The 19,255-nt window shown below is 34.3% G+C and overlaps 1 protein-coding gene across 2 annotated transcripts in view; it reads left to right on the top strand.

Moving 5' to 3' along the window:
* Rph (Rabphilin) overlaps positions 1-19,255 on the top strand; it is a 44,658-nt gene continuing 25,403 nt past the window's right edge. For both annotated transcript variants that reach the window (XM_074184119.1, XM_074184120.1), the window contains exons 1-3: positions 1-138; positions 7,711-7,882; positions 17,528-17,675. In XM_074184119.1, the coding sequence (XP_074040220.1) occupies positions 7,806-7,882; positions 17,528-17,675 (225 nt within the window). In that variant the 5' untranslated portion in view covers positions 1-138; positions 7,711-7,805. The remainder of the gene's footprint in view (positions 139-7,710; positions 7,883-17,527; positions 17,676-19,255) is intronic.

A 19,255-nucleotide genomic window follows, 5' to 3' on the forward strand; every position in this document is an offset into this window, starting at 1 on the left:
AGGCGTCAGTTTGTTTTCAACTTTCACTCATCGAAGTCGTGTGCGAATAACGTTCTGAATTATCACGCTGTCGGTGCATTTTCCCGAACGTTTATATATCGTATCAAAACTTTATACAGAAGTTTGTGGAAGATTTTGGTGAGTTATTTATAAATAAATCAGTGAGTTTTTTTTCTCGAAAGTTTCAAAAAATATCCCCAATTTTTAAGTTTTTTTTTGTCATATTATTTAAAATCAAAAAAATATTCTGAAGTAATGACAGAATTGTTTATACTATTGAAAGAAAGTTTTTGGCTTTCTACTACTCCATCTTGATACAAAAAAAGATGAGGGAATCTTCCAAAGAAAGGAAGGAAGTAATCAATTTGAAAATAAGTAACTCTTTCCCAAAAATTAATCACTCCTAAAAATATAACCCATTCAATTCAAATAAGATTCCTCTTGGCTGGCATTAAATCCAATAGGTGAATGAATGTCATTACGATGTCATCGATGACATAAGCAGATCAAGCTTATTCTGTAACATTAAAAATCGTAATTCATGAATAAATTGTGTGTATTTTCTATAATGTTATCCAATTTGGTAATGAAGAACCTTAGAGCAAGTATCTTACGGCGTAACATCGATGTATACCAGTGAGGATGGCAGTGTTCCATGTAAGTGCAATTTGTTACCATTCATTTAAAGTAGAACTCATGTGAATGATATCTGATTTTATTCCACAACGAATGTTTGAAATACAAACTGAGTAGAGAAAAGTATTTTCTGTATAATTCAGTGTTCATATAGAAGTGTTTGTTTCGAAAGAATTTTTTTCTTTCGTTTAATTCAATGAGTATATGAAAGTAGCTGTTTCAGGAGGACTTTCTTTCAGTTTATGTCTGAAAGTTATTTCTTTGCATGATCTACACATCCATTTATAGAGTTACTTATTTTCAAATTCATTACTTCCTTTCTTTCTTTGGAAGATTCCCCCATCTTTTTTTTGTATCAAGATGGAGTAGTAGAAAGCCAAAAACTTTCTTTCCCAAAAATGAATCACTCCTAGAAATATAACCCCTTCAATTCGAGTTTGATATTGATATGACGTTGTTTCCAACGCAGAAACTCGGCGTTAGGAACAACGGGAACAACAACTCGGGCACTAACTTGGGAACTGCCACCGTTACCACATCGTCTTTGATAATATCTACCATAGTAGTAGACGAAACGTCAGGCCACTGCAGATCACGGCCAAAAAATCTGGAAAGTAGCTTTCACAGTTATCTCCGGCCATAAAAATTTATATTCTTCTAGAAAATAACTATTTATGTGTCAAATATTGAGGAACTTCTGAACAAACCCCAATTCAATGAAAACATGTTTGAGAAAAAAATTTGAAGATTTCTTGATTACAGAATATCGAAAAAATTGGCACCAAATTTAATAAGATACAGGCCAAAGTTTTATCGAACAAATGTCGTAATCTAAGTCTACTTCAACGAGTTCGATTCATAAACTGTAATGCTCTGTAGAAGGCATGGTTTTTGGATCAAATACTATCCATACCAAAATTGGTTGCCAAAAAGGTTATCCTCAACTTGTGGTTGATTTTTCGGAAATCACTCACCTCTAAGGGTTACTAGGATCATACTTCCCAAATACCTGGGAGGTTTGTCGATGCAAGATCCATGGATGAACACTAACACACTTTTGATGAATCGGCTGAATGAAGATTCTCGAAACGAATTGAATTTATACGATTTCTTATTGAATGATATTAACAATCCACCATTTTCAAACCGCTATCTACATTAATTTCCTCAATTGAGAAGATTATTCACTGAGGCTGTCTATATTGATACAAAAATCATAACTGTTCAAAGTATGGCCTCCAAATATTTTTATTACGCAATGATATTACAAAAAGTGGAATCTAATATTCAAAAACGTCAATAATAATCTATTCTCAACCATCAGCATAAAAGTTAAATTTACCTTCGAACTCATGATGCATATCCACTGGAAAAAAATTTAAACTAGGAAAATATCTTACTGACAAATGTTCAATCTGCAACATGAATCTCGATACTCTTCTTCATAATTTTTGTCGTTATGATCAGGTTAGACAGATTACAAATTTCTTGTTGAATACAATACAAAAATGTACTCTAGAAAATGTACTCTATCTAATCTTTTAGATTTCAAGTTTACGTTTTCAAATAGATACAAGGACATGCTTGTTATTCGTTGTGTAGTAATATCTATTTCTTTCATTCTGGATACTCGTTTTCCAGCCAGTCTGGCTGATTACAAAGACGCTCTTTTAAGAGGAACTGTGAACTATATCAGATATTATTCAGCTGCTGTACAGTATACGGTAATATGTTGGTCAATTTATATTTAATACTAGCAATACTAGCAATTGTCAAAAAGTACTTGTAATGTGAGTTTTTGAATTGAATGAAGGAAAAAGGATTCAGTTCAGCCTAATGATTGTTCGACAATAAACTTTCAGCATGAACGATATTTCCAAATCAACTGTGAATATAATATGTTCCTTCACTACTCGTGATAATGTCAAACTGTAGGTTTGTAGAATAACAGTTTTTTGATGTCAGAAATAACAACCTATTGATCATTAGAGTATCATTTACAATATGAATTTGTTGGACGTAGGTTGACGTAGATTGAAGTTATCATAAATTGAAATACGATAAATCAAATATTGAAAAATTACGTAGAATTGTTTTTCGATATTTGTGTTCATGGTAAAATTATTGAGTTAATTTCTTTTGCTTTTACGAGTGATTACAAAAAAATAAATTCGTATTTCGATTATCCCTGTAGTTCCTACAATGATTACTCATATCAGAAAAAAAGGATTCAAAGTAAAATTGTGTATACACCCATGAGTCATAGCCATTCAACATATTCTTCACATACATATGGAAGTACCGAATAATACATTTTTACGAGTGTTGATGATGGAATTTCATTGAAAGGAAGTAATTTTTTGTCAAGGAAATCAAAGTTTTTGATCGACCTCTTTTTGGGTTTTGAAAAAAATATTCTATTCATCAATAACTTGGTCGTATTCATTGATTCTGACTATTGAAAAAAAATAGTTAAGGAACTGTACATATACTTATCCTATCGTTTCGGAGGCTAAAATCTGTCTTCGTTTTCAGAATTGGAAAAAAATATAATGATACTTGCATCTTTTTCTTTGGTTCGTTCCCGATATATGTCAATGGAGTTTTGTAATGTAAAATATGTTCATATTGTTGATTGACCTCTGAAACATTCGATGTAATACAGGGTTTTTCATCAACCTGTTTTGGGTATTTGTTACCCAAATTTTTTTGTCCATTTCTAAAGACGGATAGATAAGTATTGTATTATTTCTTAGCAATTTTTTTGATAGGCAAAATTGTTAAATACGACAAGTTACTGATAAATAGAACATTTTTCTTTGTAAAACATACTTTGATTTTACGCAGTAACTTATCGGTGTAAACTTAAAAGTTTGCCCTTTCTACACTTGTATAAAGTTTTCCAATATAATTTTTATATTTTTCAGATTGTGGAAGGTAACAAATACCCAAAATAGGTTGATGAAAAACTGATTTTCCTCCACAAAAATGACTTTCGTTGAATAATACAAGGTGTTCTCCGATATTTGTATAATGAGTTCTTTTAACTATAATCCTCCCCAGATATGAGGATATACATTTTTTTTCATATATTTCAGATTTTGGAAGATGAAAAAACCCATAAAAGGTTGATAAATAACTAGAATTTTATTATTTTGTGAAAATGAATGTATTTTTATCCTTGGTAGTGATAAATATTTTTCATTCCATAATATTCATGTTAGGTAATGGTTGTCTTCTATTTCTCATCAAGTATCCGTTTTTTGTAAAAAAAAAGTGGTTGAAAACATCTGAAGACGTTTCATTTTGAAAAAATGTAAATTTAATTTTTCAAGGCTCATAGTAAATTGCACAATAAAACTACAATATTTTTGTTCACATTATGTTGCAATGCACATATAACTCAACTTGTACAACCATCGAAAACAAAAAAGTTTTTTAATATAATAATTTGAAACAACACAATAATAAGTATTTGAGTTCAAAAACATCTAAAAATGGAATTAGGCCCTGAAAATGTAGAATAACGGATATAATATTAGTAATAAAGCCTTTATTCTACATAAACTAAAAAAATTTTATAATATGTGTTATACCTGACAGAGATAGTAATCTATCTGCTTAATAAGAATTATTTAGGCAAAATTAATTATAAATTTTGAAACATAACCGATAGGCCTATCCAAAAATAAGAATAGGCTATACAAAAAAAGCCGAAACAGTGAATCATGGCCGCCAACTTACACTCCATCTTTTTTCTCCCATTAGCTGGTACATTCATCTTTCTTCCCCAAACCAACTGAACTTTGAACTGCAATGCCTTTGTACCCTCATATTTCTTGCTTACAACGACTACGCTATAAGATTTTATGCGTTATAATATACAGAAAATAACCTCAATTCCAAAATCTAATAATAATGAACGTTAACTTTTTTCCCCTGGCCTCTTCATCTATTAAAATCTGGTTTTACGTTAACTAGCTGTCGCCTCTACGAACGCCAACCTTCAGCAGTAGAAACGACAAATGAATTTTTCACTTTGAAAGACAAAGTAGAAGTGTGAAAATTCAGTATGAATAATACGCAGCCGACTAATAATAATTATTTGATACTTGTAGATTTTGGAAGTGTAGTTCACGATTCCATGTAAAGTTTTGTTGATACCAATACAAAGTTTTACCTTGTCATTCAGCATTCAGCTTTTCAGCTTGTAAGCTGCTAACAATGTTACTATCGTAATTTTATAAACTTTTGTGTTATAATTTAAAACTACATTTTGAAGTGATAGTAAGCACTCCCGTCAACTAGAGAGATGATTCTGGACAGAGATAGACATTTTGAAATAACGTCTCAATCGGGATTAGGAAAGGCGTAATGAAAGAGCGTGAACTGTTTCTTGACTTTTTTTGGAATAGACATATATTTCACCAAGTTAGAATCGAAGCTGAAATCGAAATTTGAAAAGAAAATTAAATTTCTTGAATATTTTGGCAACTTATAAAATCGTATTATAAAAATATCAAGTACCGTCGCTGAAAATATTGACAGTATTGACATATATTCGGAAAAAGTATCACATCAATAATTGAAAACAACTTGAAAAAAAATATAACCAATATAAACACTAAGTTGAAAAAGGCGATGTAAAAGAAGGAAATAAGTGAAAATTAATTCAGATAAATGGAAAAAGATTCTATATAAACTGCTAGAGAGTGAAGAAAATCCAGTTTTAGTGAAAATTCCAGGAATGTAATCATATGAATGAATTGTTGTACAAGAGTTACAATTATGACATTAACCGCCGGTACCGCTGCTTCTTTCAGAACAAGGGCGCATTCACCACCACCAAAAAGACTACGGTCGTCGCCATTTCCACCACCACCACGAACCATTGGAAAACTAAATGTCTCTCTATTAAATTTTGGGTCCAATTGGTGAATAACATTTCATTGTTGGTGTGTACATATTTATGTTTGCCATAAAGAATAAACCAAATTGAAATAAATTCAACTTTCTAACTGTGATTCTTCCAGTCTCCCTTCTTTTTCGAATACCCCTTGTTCTAGTATCATTATCTTCATCTCCATCGTCACTATCAACATTTTCAGCATTTGTTTATCGTTTTCTATCACTCTGTTGTCTTGAAAGTCTGGATCTTTCAAATATTTGGTAAAATCATATCAAATACATAAAATTAATTCGGTTGCACTTTCCAACTTGATATACACTTTTTATTGAAGTATTTACAAACGTTCAACTGACCAAGAAAACGTTGATTTTCTACCAAACGCTCAATTATAGTCTACTGAATCGTCTTTCCTGTTCATTATGTGGAATTTTGTGGGAAATCATCAGCCGTAACTGATGTAGTAGTATGCCGTAACTTCTAGTAGTAGTATAGCTCCACTGTAACTGCATTCTGATGTTGTACACTTTAGAATCCTTTCATATTCTATAAGTGATGCGTGATGAGTATAGCGTTCAACAAAACACGTGTTGCGGTTTTGTTGAACTGTTCAGTGAAAGTCTCACAATAAAGTATTTCTTGAATACTTTCATATTCTGTTATCGAGGGTTGAACCCGGCCATTGTATATATACAGGGTCAAACTGTCATTCAGTTTGAGCCCTTCAGTTTAATTCGTATTCCGAACTGGAAAATTTGATCTATTCGCCAGCTTCGACACTAATTTTATCCATAATAATTTTCCCATTCAAGAATTATTCATCCAAAGAAGAGTATAGGATTACGAGTGTATCAACGTGGACCACACTTCCGTGGACCACACTTCCGTGGACCACACTTCCGTGGACCGTGGATCACACTTCCAAAACGGTACTTTGTGTAACACCAATGTGTTCAGCATCACCAATTTAAAAACCTATATAATAATCTCACATATGATTCTTTCGGTGTACGATGTTGGTTGTATTGTTTTCTTTCACGAATAATGTACACGAACGGAGCCATAACGTTTTAATTTGTAACAATTTTTGCAACTGAACTTTGCAGTTTGAGCAATTTCGTTTTAATTGGGGTATTTCTTCATATTTGTAACAAATACTGTATTTTATTCATATTGTTTGATGTAAATGGTTTTTTCATTACTTGTGAATCTTTCACGTTTGTTTGAGTAGGTTGAATTATATGACTATCACTTTTTTGCAGGTTTTGATGAATTGAACTGAAATTAGAGTCAAGACCATGCTATTTGGTATAGTGGCTTTTCCAAAGTCCGATAAAGACCTACTCTGAGTTTTTCTTTCTGAAATCGTTGGCAATGTACTAGTGTATCAAAATATGAATAATAATGCGTGTTTCTTCCTTCATCGGTTAACTCACCGATGTAATTGGAATCCAATCGGACTGTTTCTTTTTTCACCGGCTTTCTACCGACGAATTTTCGTTTATTATCATCGAGTTACATTGATGAATTATATTAACTACATCGAAACTAGAGCCGATGAATCTGATGAATTCTTGATAGCTGTCTACTGGTAGTGGGGGCTATTGAGGTTATATAAATGACAACAGTTTCAATTTAGAACTTTTAGAGTACGTCTTTCGACAATTAATTACTGATTATCTTTGTGGGTGGTAGTGTGATATGACATTGATAATTTGTTAGTATTTATGGCAAATAAATTTAAGAAATATTTTGTTTTGACAATGATGTCACTGTATCACTTGTCAACTCCGGTCACTGTTTCTTTTATCACCATGTATAAATTTTATCGGATTCATCGTAAACTGGTTAGTGAAGTTATAATAGATATGTGAAATTCATTTCATGAAAAAAGGAACACGCAGGAAATTAATGCATCGGATAAAAAACCAGTTTTAGAAATCATACTGAATAACTAAATATGCTCACATCAATATTTATTATTCCGGAGAAATATTTTTCCATACGCTTGAGGCTTTATAGAGACGTATCTACTCGTTGAGTATTTTTCCGTATGTAACTCAAAGCTACCCTTCCAAAGCTTTAAAGCTCAAAACATATTACACGACTGAATTATTTCAGAAATACCCTTCGTTTTTACCTTTGTTCTCTAAAGCTTTCATTTGCAGGTGCGGGTCACGGATTCCACAAATATCGGTGGAGCTGAAGTAGGACGAAAGCTGACTGGTAATAAAAACAAAGCGATTTCCACGGTTGTCGCATTATGGTAGATTACGGAGCAGGCGAGAGAGGCAACAGGTTTGTCTGCCCGAACGATAGACAATTAGCATTGAGAGCAAAGTAAGTACACAATATATCTCTGCTTCGTTATTGTGGAGGAATGGTTTGCGGCATTCTCATTGATGTAATAGCGTTTATGGGAAAACAATGTTAATGCGTGTGGAGAGCTTCGATTATGTGTTTCTTAAGATCTGACAATTGCTAGCAGGATATTTCAAAGTTTGACGAACTGATTAGATTGACGCAGAAGTAGTTGTATAGTGCAATTATACTTTTTAGCCATTTTTGTTTGAAGAAAGTAAAATAGATAATGTAAACAGTTATCGATGTTTCAATTTCTAATTCGAAAGTTTACTTATATGGTAGATGCTGGTCCCTACCGGTATCGTCCAGCGATATACCATTGCAACGGCTCAGACAGCATGAAATTGCTTTCGGGCTAACGTTTCGTTGCTGTGCCGCTGTTTCCGGTTTCAAGGGTGGGAAAGGGTCAAAATACTCCGGAAATGAAATAGCTTCCCAATTTTATCTCCGGGTTGAGACTGATTCGAGGGCATAATCTTGCAGAAGTTATTCGAAAACCACTATTTCTGACACTCAGCAGGGTCTTTCTAACATCAGTACACATGGAAATAGCATTTGCTAAGAGGCCCACTAGCAACTTCAAAATCGATTTCTGCAACATCACTGGACTCAACTCAAATATGACCTCAGTACACCAACATCTGCAATCAAATAGTACTCATATTCTTACACTCACAGAAACCAAAGTCAGTGCTTCCACAAATCCCGTCAATTTTCTATATCCCGGCTATGATTTCCACTCCCGATTCATACGTAACTTTGGAATATCACTTTTTATCAGAAGCGATCTCCCCTGTCAATGAGAGGAAATGCTGGAACCCCAAAACTTATATTATGTGGTTTAAAATAATATCATACAAGATCACTAAATTCATATGCTGCTGAGGTATAAAGTTTTTCAATCATCTTCCCGCAAACCTGAGAGAGCAACGGAATCAAGTAACAAGGTTACTTGATCAGCAGCTAAATTTGTTTCGATGTTCATTCAGAAAACCTGAAATTTTAGAACAAAATAGGATACCCATAGTATCAAATTGCAGAGAGAGAAGGAAGTGATTTTAATTGATAAAAGGTTTCATTCAGAAATTAACAGTTCAATAGAAAGTGTAACTTGTATAACTGTGAATGACATTAACTCAAACAATTCAAAGATTTTAATTAATTGACATTTGATAGAAACCTGATGAATATTGTCAAAAACATTGCATTGAAAGATTTGTGTCCATGATGCATATAGACTTGTGCACGTTATCAATTGCACAAATCAATTTGATGCAGAGTGCAACAGACTGTTGGTTGACACTGGAAGTCACAACATTCTGGAAAATGACCTTTGACGTTATGCCTCCAACTGTCAACTACGAACTGTCTTATAAAGTACTGTTCTCGAGTAGAAAGGACTGGATCTTCCGGGAGAAGGAAATATTAAGAGCAGATAGTTGTTGGTTGGATCAAAAACACCTTCCGGTTCTGGTGCGGGTGTTTTCAATCGCAGACCTAGGATAGGGATATCAACCTGCCTAGGAACCTATGCGACTGTATTTCAAGCGGAATATTTGGCGGAAATTTACGATATTGAATTTGGTGCGTAGAGATTGGAAGAACCCAACCTCATATACTTATACAAGTCAATGAAAATATTCTCGGACAGTCAAGCGGCGTTGAAAGCTCTTGGCTCCTACCGAGCAACGTCGTCTAAATTCGTAGCAAATTGCCAAAAACGACTATCCTCGATTGAAAGACTTGATAGATTGTCTCTGGTCGGGATTCCTGATCATACTGGCCTGGAAGGCAATGATGCTACCGACTCCCTTGCAAAGGAGGGTGATGTAAGCAGCTTTATCGAACCAGAACCTGTCATTGGCATCGCTTTGGGCTTTGATTAAAGAAGATTGAATGGCAAGCATATTTATGGACTTCTGGCAGAATCTTCCAGGATTGGCTGACTCCAAAGCGTATACTCATCCTTCGAAGCTTGATACCAAACAGTTGTTGAACTGCAGGAGAGATATACTACAATGTTTAACAGGCCTTCTTACAGGTTACTGTCATTTGAATCATCATATGTACGCCTATGTAGAACCCACGCCTATGATGTCAAATTCCTCATGAAAATCAGAATTCATCAGTCAAATATCGAAAATATTTATAGGTGGATAGCTCTAGCTTCTGCTGAATGAAATAAATATACATGTTTGAATTTCTTAATGAATTAGAGAAAGTTTCGTAAGAGTGACATACTTTCAAAAACGAAAAATTGTAGGCCATGAAGAGTGAAGGGGGCATCTAAGCTTGTTTTAGTTTGCAGTGAAATTTCGCCAGCAGCTACGTTGGCTTTTAAATCGATTTTCAAGCACTTTTATTTGCATCCACTGAAAAACTTTTATAAAGTCGTTTTTAGACATGTAATTTATGAGTGGTGGTATTCTAACAGTTGGAAGTATTTTGATAAAAGTTTGATCTATATGGATAACAGTTCCGAGTTTTCTCAACTCGTAATAGATACTAAGCATCTCTGGGGTGGATTCGCATCACTTTGCAAATATTTCATTTCAATTTATCGAATGCAAACTCCACAGACGGAACTTTGTCATCATTAAATCGGTAACGAGAGCCCCCACAAAATGAACTGCCAGTTGATTAGACGTAAATCGCTTTTCGATGTTCTATCCCTAGGTAGATAATGATCTGAACTATCAGAGCGAGAAGCGTGATTTCTTCTCAAAAACAATATCTAATATTAAATATCACATTTCCAAAATACAACATGAATCTAGGTTTGTCAAAATCAGATGAACAGTTCTGACGGGTATGTAATGAGAAAGTATATGATAACGGAGATTGTTGGAAGGTTATTCAATAATTTTCATCTAAAGCGAAGTTACTGGCGAATCAACGAAGTCTTTTCTTCCAAAGTCCTCATAAACAGCTCAGATATTGATTACTTTTTCTAAGTTTCATTTTTTTGTAATTTGAAATGGAGGCGGAATTATTCATACTCGTATGCTTGATAGTTTGTACTGGTCAGTAGTATGTTTTCGTTGAGTTCGATTCGAACCGCGTCTGGAGTTTTGAGTTCTATGTTTCAGCTCCCATTTTGGAGCATTTTTCAAGAAACTGATGTGACTTGACGCCAGGGCCTCAGACTACCTACTCCCCAGGTTTCGTCATGAGTTTTCTCTAAGGTCTCATTCTCATGCTCCGATTGTGACAGAACTTATGTAGGCCAGACCAACAGATGTATGACAAATAGAGTATACGAACATCAACTTACTGAAAGTCAGACCCATTCTCAACCCTGTCCAAACATCAAGCGACAGGACACAACGTAGACTAAGACTATGCGAATACTAAGACCATCGATACAGCGAAAACACTACAGGCTCGCGAGGACTTTGAAATCGAAAAGAGACCTTCCTGCCTGAACGAACGTGATGACGGAGAGAAACTTTCAACTACCTGGAAAACCTTAATTTATGGTGGTAATCACCCGAATCTCAGTTCGATAAAGGGAGTAGGCAGATTGATACCTTAGAAAGAACACATGACGAGACCTGGGGAGTAGGCAGATTGAGGTCTCGGTGTCAAGCCACATCAATTTCTTGAAAAGGGCTCCAAAATGGGAGTCGAAATGTTTTAAGAATCGGTTTGTGTCCCACTAGCTTGCATTCGACCTATATTCCGAGGGATCGGAGGGTTCTCACGCCCTGCGATATGTGATGCAAGAGTTTAGTCCAATAGAGTCACGACTGGATTCGGAATAAATATAGTTTGCAAAAACTAAAAATCACGCGACGAGCGTGTGATATACAAAAATGTGCCACAAAGCGCTCACGCTTTCTTCACGTTATTGTTTTGAGCTAATTAAAAAAATATTTTTAACTTTTTGGTTCGATATTCTTTAAAAGCGTGTTATTTTTAGTTCATTTTTCAGTTTCGTATGCTATTAAAGCGTGTTTTTTAGACTTTTTAAACTAGATTTATTTTATCTAAACTTTGGAAGCAATCAGCCGTGTACTGTTTAGAAAAATGACTTTCGATATTTTCCGATTCCGGAGAGGGAGCCTGAAAATCAGCTATCAAGCCCAAGGAAGGCGGCAAGGAGGGTTACAAATAAGGCAGCAGACGCGTGTTTTGATAAAAAAAATACTTTTTCAAATGAAGAAATACATGTAAAGTGAGTTCGAATTATATCAAGGAGGTTTCGTACAGTGCCATCTGCCCGCGAATAGATCAAGCAATAATGTCGATAACCCTGTCAAATACAGATCCCGAGCATTCAAATAGATATAAATATGAAATGAAAAGGAGAGTTACAAACAAACAAACTGACAAACAAACAAACATACAGACAGGTGAAGACAGTAGAAGCGTGTTAAAAAAAGAGTTTAGTTTTCCCTTTCTGATGTACATGGGCTAACAGTCAAGTAAAAGATCATTTGCTTGAGAAACTAGTGATACTACTCATCAATGCATCGAAATGTTTATCTGTATTATTTTCATCTGGTAGTCCAGTAGTGAGATATGTTTACAGATTCAAATATTTCTCTAGCTTGACAGGAATTCAGTTCAACATTGAATGGGAAATTTTCACTGAACAGTTAAACATATCAATAAACAAAAAAGCAGGTTTAATGAAACCTGTGCGTCTCGGGACGCCCGATAGAAGTGATAACTTAAACTAAATCAAAGTTGAACTATCTAATTTTAAAATTATTAAACTTGGGAAAAAATTGGGATATTATTCGAATTTTATGTATAATAATATGATAATGTAAGGGAAGGTTATTTATTAATAAAATAATTTATTGTTTATTTTGTGTATGTACATATATTATCGCTACTATATAATGTACATAAACGAAATTAGTATCATAATTTTCAAGCCACGTTTCATATAATAATGAAGGAATATCACGTGATTGCTGGTTAGATTTTTATAATACTGTCAACAGTATATGTCGATCGCACACTAAATCCTGAGCATCTGTCCGATGAGAGAGAAGGAGCCTGCTTCCGCTTACGTATGCGTTTACAGAAAGTGTAATACGTTAGGTTACGAAGCGGATGACCCAGTTATCACTTCAAAAATAAAGAGAAAATGATACTGTTACTGTCTTAATGCATTTCGATGTGCAAAGAAACAAAGAGTTGAGAAGGCAAAACATATTCGCGAGGAAGGGAAGAAACTTAAAAATATGCAAAGGAAATGTTGTTTTCAACAAATTACATCAAATTAACAAACCCATCATGCTAGCATAATTGAATCCTTGCCTGGTTCATTCCACGCAAACACTCAACGTTTTCATATATCGTAAACAAGATGCGTCGCTTTTATCCAGTCATATGAATTAAGGGAGCGCCAGTCTGCCTAGTAACTATTGATTCTCCCAGCTACAATTTGAATTCTAGAACGTTCAGTATTTAATCTAAATCAATTACATGTCTCTTTGTGCCAAATGGATTTCGAGAAGACCGCAATTTAATATAGAGATCGTACCCTTCAAAGCGCTGAAGTTTCGGAAAGGTAACTTTACTCACGTATCGGGGGAAATTGGACGAAAGCGGGTTCATATGGATATGGAAAACACTTTCAACACTTCAAATCCAGAATAACAAATTCTGTTCCTCTTGAATATGTGTTTAGTAAAATAAGTATTTGTAGTTGTGCGGGATATAAAGTAAGGAAATGATAAGTTTTGAAGGATAATTATTTTGTTACTGTAAATGACAAAATGTCATTGAAACTTTTCTTAATTTCGAGAATACGTTCTTATCGATTCATTTTGTTGTTTTTAAATTTTTATATTTCTTATCGTTTTGGTCTACCTTTACACCACAATTGCTTTTTTCTCAAAAAAGTCTATAAATACTAGTGTCACTGTTCCACCAATGAAAACAATGCAACACTTTGTGGCATGGATATATTTGAATAAAAAAATCATACCTAATGGAAATATCTCTAGGAATATGAAAATGTTATGTAGTAGGTACAAGGTTTACAAACACTTGTTTAAATGAAATGACATTCTAATGTCAAACCATTGTTCAACAAAAGTCGTGAGATATCTTTGTAAAGCTATCGCGTCTACTGTCATTTCGCAAAAAATCCAATGGCTGATGAAAATATCAGGTTTGTCATTGCTAGCAACGAATCCAAATCAGGAACAAAAGGAGGTAACGAGCCACTCTATAAGAATAAAATGATCACCAGTCCAAATTATTTTACATCTCTTCAACTATTATTAGGACTAGATTGTTCAATAGTAAAAACATCGAAAGAAAAAGCAAATTCACTTTCCGAAACATCTGCATCCCACTCCAAAGTTGATTTGATTAAAAAACACTATCAATTACTCTTGCTATACAATCCAGTGAGTCAGTCTTCATTAAAAAAAAAAGTTCGAAAGTTGAACAGCTTATTATCAACATATAACCGGATATATACATACTCACGTCACCCATCTTCGAAATAACGTAATATTGAGAAACAAGAAGTCTTCAGCTATTAAGCCAGTGCTTTCGATCATATCTATCATGAGATTTCTGATGATGATGATGATGACGATGATAATAATGGTGATGATGATGATGAAGATGATAATAATGATGATGATGATGATGATCCAATATATTGCCCTACCATTTCCTCATTATCAATGAGAAGACTGACAACATTAGCAAAATCCTGAGAACCATATTCTAATAAACATTTGGAAACAATTTCAGATCGGTAGCACAATAACTGAAAAGAATTCAATCCTTAAAAAAACTGGCACCAGTTTTCCCGTTTTCCAATTTGTTACTCAATCTTGTTGCTCAAATAAGATAGGTTTTTTCTAAAAACTTCGGGATACCATTATGAGGCAGAAAGTTGCAGTAATGTATACTCAAATCAGACCTTTGAAGAAAGATTGTCTTCTGATACCACCAATAACAGTATATGTCATAAATACACATTGCTTCAAAGTTCTACTCTATACACTTCGAATTAATCTTTATACCAGTTGTTTCAATTGAAAATCATTGAGAAATGATTTTCCCAAGGGCATTTTTCAATATAATATTCAGTGGTTAATATTCGATGTAAATCGCCTCTACTGCACAAGTAGTGAATACTCCTCAAAATCATGACACTATCCATGAAATTCACAGAGGAGCTGGAATCTCAAAATTGATTATCTCTTCTGAAGGTGACAGTGAAAAGGGCCAAAAACCAAGTGGAAAAAATGTATCCACACGGAACAGTACCCGAATAACTAATTCAGCCACGATAATTCTACTGAAAGAGGAATTGTTAAGATCCTAATTGACCATGCATTCGTCTGTGGATCACTAAGGGGGGAGTTTCATCAAAGAACTGTGTCACATGGAGCTGAATCGCCTGAAAAATGAGCTGCAAGATGCTGGTAGAACAGAAATTGTTCAGAAAATCTCCAGAAGTATAAGAAGTCGTCACAACTAATGCAACGTCATTCTACGTTTAGGAGAGAATAGAAAGAATTGGATCAACATCAGAACGTGTTTCAGATCCTGACAAAACATTCGTAGTAACTTTACGATAACCAAGTCATCAAACATGGATAAGTTACGTCTACCGGATACTATGTGAATGCAGTATTAGTATTTCTCACGTCGGAGAAACTAAGAGGCTATTGAAGGTGCATATTGATGAGAACAAGAAAAAAATCCTACGAAAAAAAACAGTAATTGGTAATAGCGGATCATGGCTGGAACCATCAAAATAACATGAAGAAATCGAAAGTTGAGGAAAGAGAGGGACTGTAGTGTGAGAGTTCGAAGAAATTGCGTCACTTGAAAAACGTCGCATTAAGCTAGGGTAGATTTGCAACACGTAGATAATTGAATGCAGTACTCTAAATGGAAAAGACAGAAAGGAAAAGCGCTCTCAACTGATCTGTAAATAGTTTTCAAGTCCTCGGAAATAACTCTGTGATGATATTATATTATTTCAAATCAGGAATCTTTTGAGCATATTTATGTGTGATAGTTATATGGAATTCGTTTTGTGAGACTTTGTTTTGAAAATATTCTTTACACAGAATAGTATAACAACGATAGATATTTACGTAAACTACGTGGAATATGTTCTTGGTGTTTATAATAATGATGGAATATAATATGCCTCTGAGGTAAAAGTTTAAATTTCAATCGATCTCTTATTTGAAGAATATATATTTTCAGAAACATTTTCAGGAAACAACAGCAGGTTGTGTCATTTCAATAATAATAATGATTTCACATATATGTCTTTTTGTCAGCTCCATTCTTCAGGTGGAGAATCAGTGCTTTATTTTTCTATAGTTGAACTTTTGAATGAACTTTTTCAATATGTATGCCGTATCCTCCGTTGGAGGCCATTGAACTGAGTTATATAGTGTTTTCATTGATATATATCAATATTCTGTTGTAAAAACTCTATTGTGGAAATTATAATCTACAGCTGATTGTAAAATTACATGATCCGCACCATTTTCTGCTTGACTCCAATCAATATTATCTACTGCCATTTTTTTTAGAGAAACTTAATGAAAATAAATTTATTCTTTATTTTTTTCATCCATCAAAACAACGTCAACGATGGTGCCATAGTTAGTAAGCAGTGGCAGACAAAACGTTTGTTACGTCAAGTTCCATTCGCTCACGGCCCACTAGCCTGAATTTTGTTCTTTTTGAGGAAAATTTTCACCCAATTTCAAAAATGTTTACATATATTCACCAAAATAATGCATTATCTCAAAGAAATTTTTATTGTTGCAATAGGTGGATACTTTCAAAAGATTTATGTTATCTACCGCTTATCACAACTAAGTATTCATTGTTAGTTGTTCATCAAAAAATATCAATGAACAACGCAAACTTTTCATCCACATACGATTCGTGTATTGGAAGACTCAAAATTTTTTTCACTTTGAAGGTTGATGGTTTCAAAAAACTTTCCTGAAGGGTAGCCAAACTTTTGGGTGTTTTTATGTAAAATAAAGGGTGGTCGAACCAAAACGCACGATGGTTATTGTAAATAGAACAAAACGTTTTCAGAAAATTATTTTAATATTTTTTATTATAAACGAATGATCTATGCCAATTATGTGTGAAACAAAATATTGGCTAAATGCTCGTCACGGCTTCGATGGCATAATCGAGGTTTAATGTCGTTAATGTGCCGAATTATCTCATCCTTCACCTCTTCAATTGTTCTTGGATTCTTGACGAACACTTTTACTTCTTAATATCCCAGCGGCGTCAAATCTCATGATTGTGGCAGCCAAATAAGACGATCATTAAATTTCTCGCTGTGTGGCAAGTGGCACACAGCCAGCGTCCATATCGTCCAGGTACATATTCTGAATTTCTGGCCACAAGAAGTCCGTTATCATCTCGCGATAGCGAACACCATTCACGGTAACTGTTTGCCAACCTTATTTTCGAAGAAATATAATTGTGTACTTTACCATGGTTGAATTTGTCACACACTGAAACAAAGGAATGTCAAATTCAGTTGGGCATAAAACTTGATGTTGAGGTGTGACTCACAATTAACATCGTGCATTATGGTTGGACCACCCTATATGTTTGGATTGTATTCTTGATTGATTTCAGACTAAATACGGGTTGGAGCGTCAAAACAGCAACTCTAGGTTATAATGCCAAATCTCCCAAAACGTCCCCCCTTGCTGCCGAAGAACAGGAAGCTATAGTGAATGTTATACAGAGGGCTGAGCAACTAGACGTTTCGGAACAAGAGAGAGTATGTTTCAATTGTTATTCAGATTCTGTATTTACTTCAGCTGAACATTTTAGTTGATTTTTTTGTATTCTAAATATGTGAAAAAACTGTTTACACAGAAATGTTATATGATGAAAAAATTGTCAAGGTTTGTTGATATTACTGCATTACTTGAAATATCTTCGTGTCTGACCTCGAATATCTTAAATTGTTTCTCTTCTTGTCTCCGGACGGTATTTGTTGATAGTTTATCAATATAATTCTTGATTTATCAGTTAGCATATATACACTTTGCACACAAAACTATATAATTTACGAAAATGCTTCATGAGAATCTCAGACACATCTACCGTTAAAATTTATAATAATGAATGGCAATTTTGAATTAGGATGATATTGATATTCTTCATGATAGTAGATGAAGGTCTCTGTCGCTTCAATGTGAGTTTCCAATGATTTGGTTTCTTTTTTAGTAGTACGGCTCAGTTCGTAAATGCAATTATTTCTTATTTTCATTGAGAACGTTATTATTTTCGAGCACTCACGAAGTTCTTAGTACCCGTTCATCATATTGGTAGAGATCTTGGTCAAATGTGAGTATGTTATCGATAAGCTGATTGTTTCTTGACCTTCGTTGATAATAAATTTTTGTAATATAATATATCATCAGATGCTTTTATTGATTTGAAGCATTCCTGATATCTAGTCTGACGTCCTCGTTGTAGGTGGATGATTTTTTTGTAGAATATCACATTTCAGTCATTTTTGTACAGTTTTCATCTGCAAACTTCAATAAAATTCACTTTGCAGCTTCATTTACGGATTCTATTATGTCCAACTTTATTAGTTTGTACCAGAACCTCACTGATTTTCTTCGACATGGTTGGCAAACAGGCTTAATCGATTCAAAAATTGAAATATATACCACAGCTTCACTGAATTTTGGAAATTATGCTATAGTGTTGAAACCTGATTCAATCTTGAGAACTCCATTCCCTGAAACTTAGAGCTCGTTCTTATTTTGTTTCACTATGTTCCAAGTGTAACTTTCCAAAATATTGCTGTTCCTCCCAGACTCAATTAGCGTATTGATGTCCACTCCCATCAAAGGTTGGAAGCTGTTGACTTCTACCGATGAACGTCTTAATTGGTAACATATTGGCAAAAACGACTCTCTTCAGTTGGAAGACTGAACAAATTGTCTCTGGTCTGGATTCCTGTCTAGCCTGGAAGGCAATGAGGGTGCTGCCTTCCTTGCAAAGGAGGGTGCTTCATGAAGCTTCATTGCACCAGAACCTATCATTGGCATTGCTTTAAGATTTGCCAAACAAACATTGAACACCTGGATGGCGAAAAGAATCATGGATATCTAGCAAAATCTTCCAGGATTGGCTCACTCCAAAGCGTTTATTCACCCTTCGAAGCTTCATACCAAACAGTTACTGGACTACAGTAGAGATGAAATACGATGTCTAACAGGCCTTCTCACAGGCCACTGTCGTCTGAATAATCATAAACAAGGACTATCGGGAGACAGTGTGTGTCACGTCTCTGTTTAGATAATAATGAAAGAGCAGAACACATACTTTGTGCCTGCCCTG

Source organism: Leptinotarsa decemlineata, unplaced genomic scaffold (assembly GCF_025532065.1).
Source record: "Leptinotarsa decemlineata unplaced genomic scaffold, Ldec_3_MD MMD2_tig00026354_RagTag_RagTag, whole genome shotgun sequence".
NCBI classification, from domain to species: domain Eukaryota; kingdom Metazoa; phylum Arthropoda; class Insecta; order Coleoptera; family Chrysomelidae; genus Leptinotarsa; species Leptinotarsa decemlineata.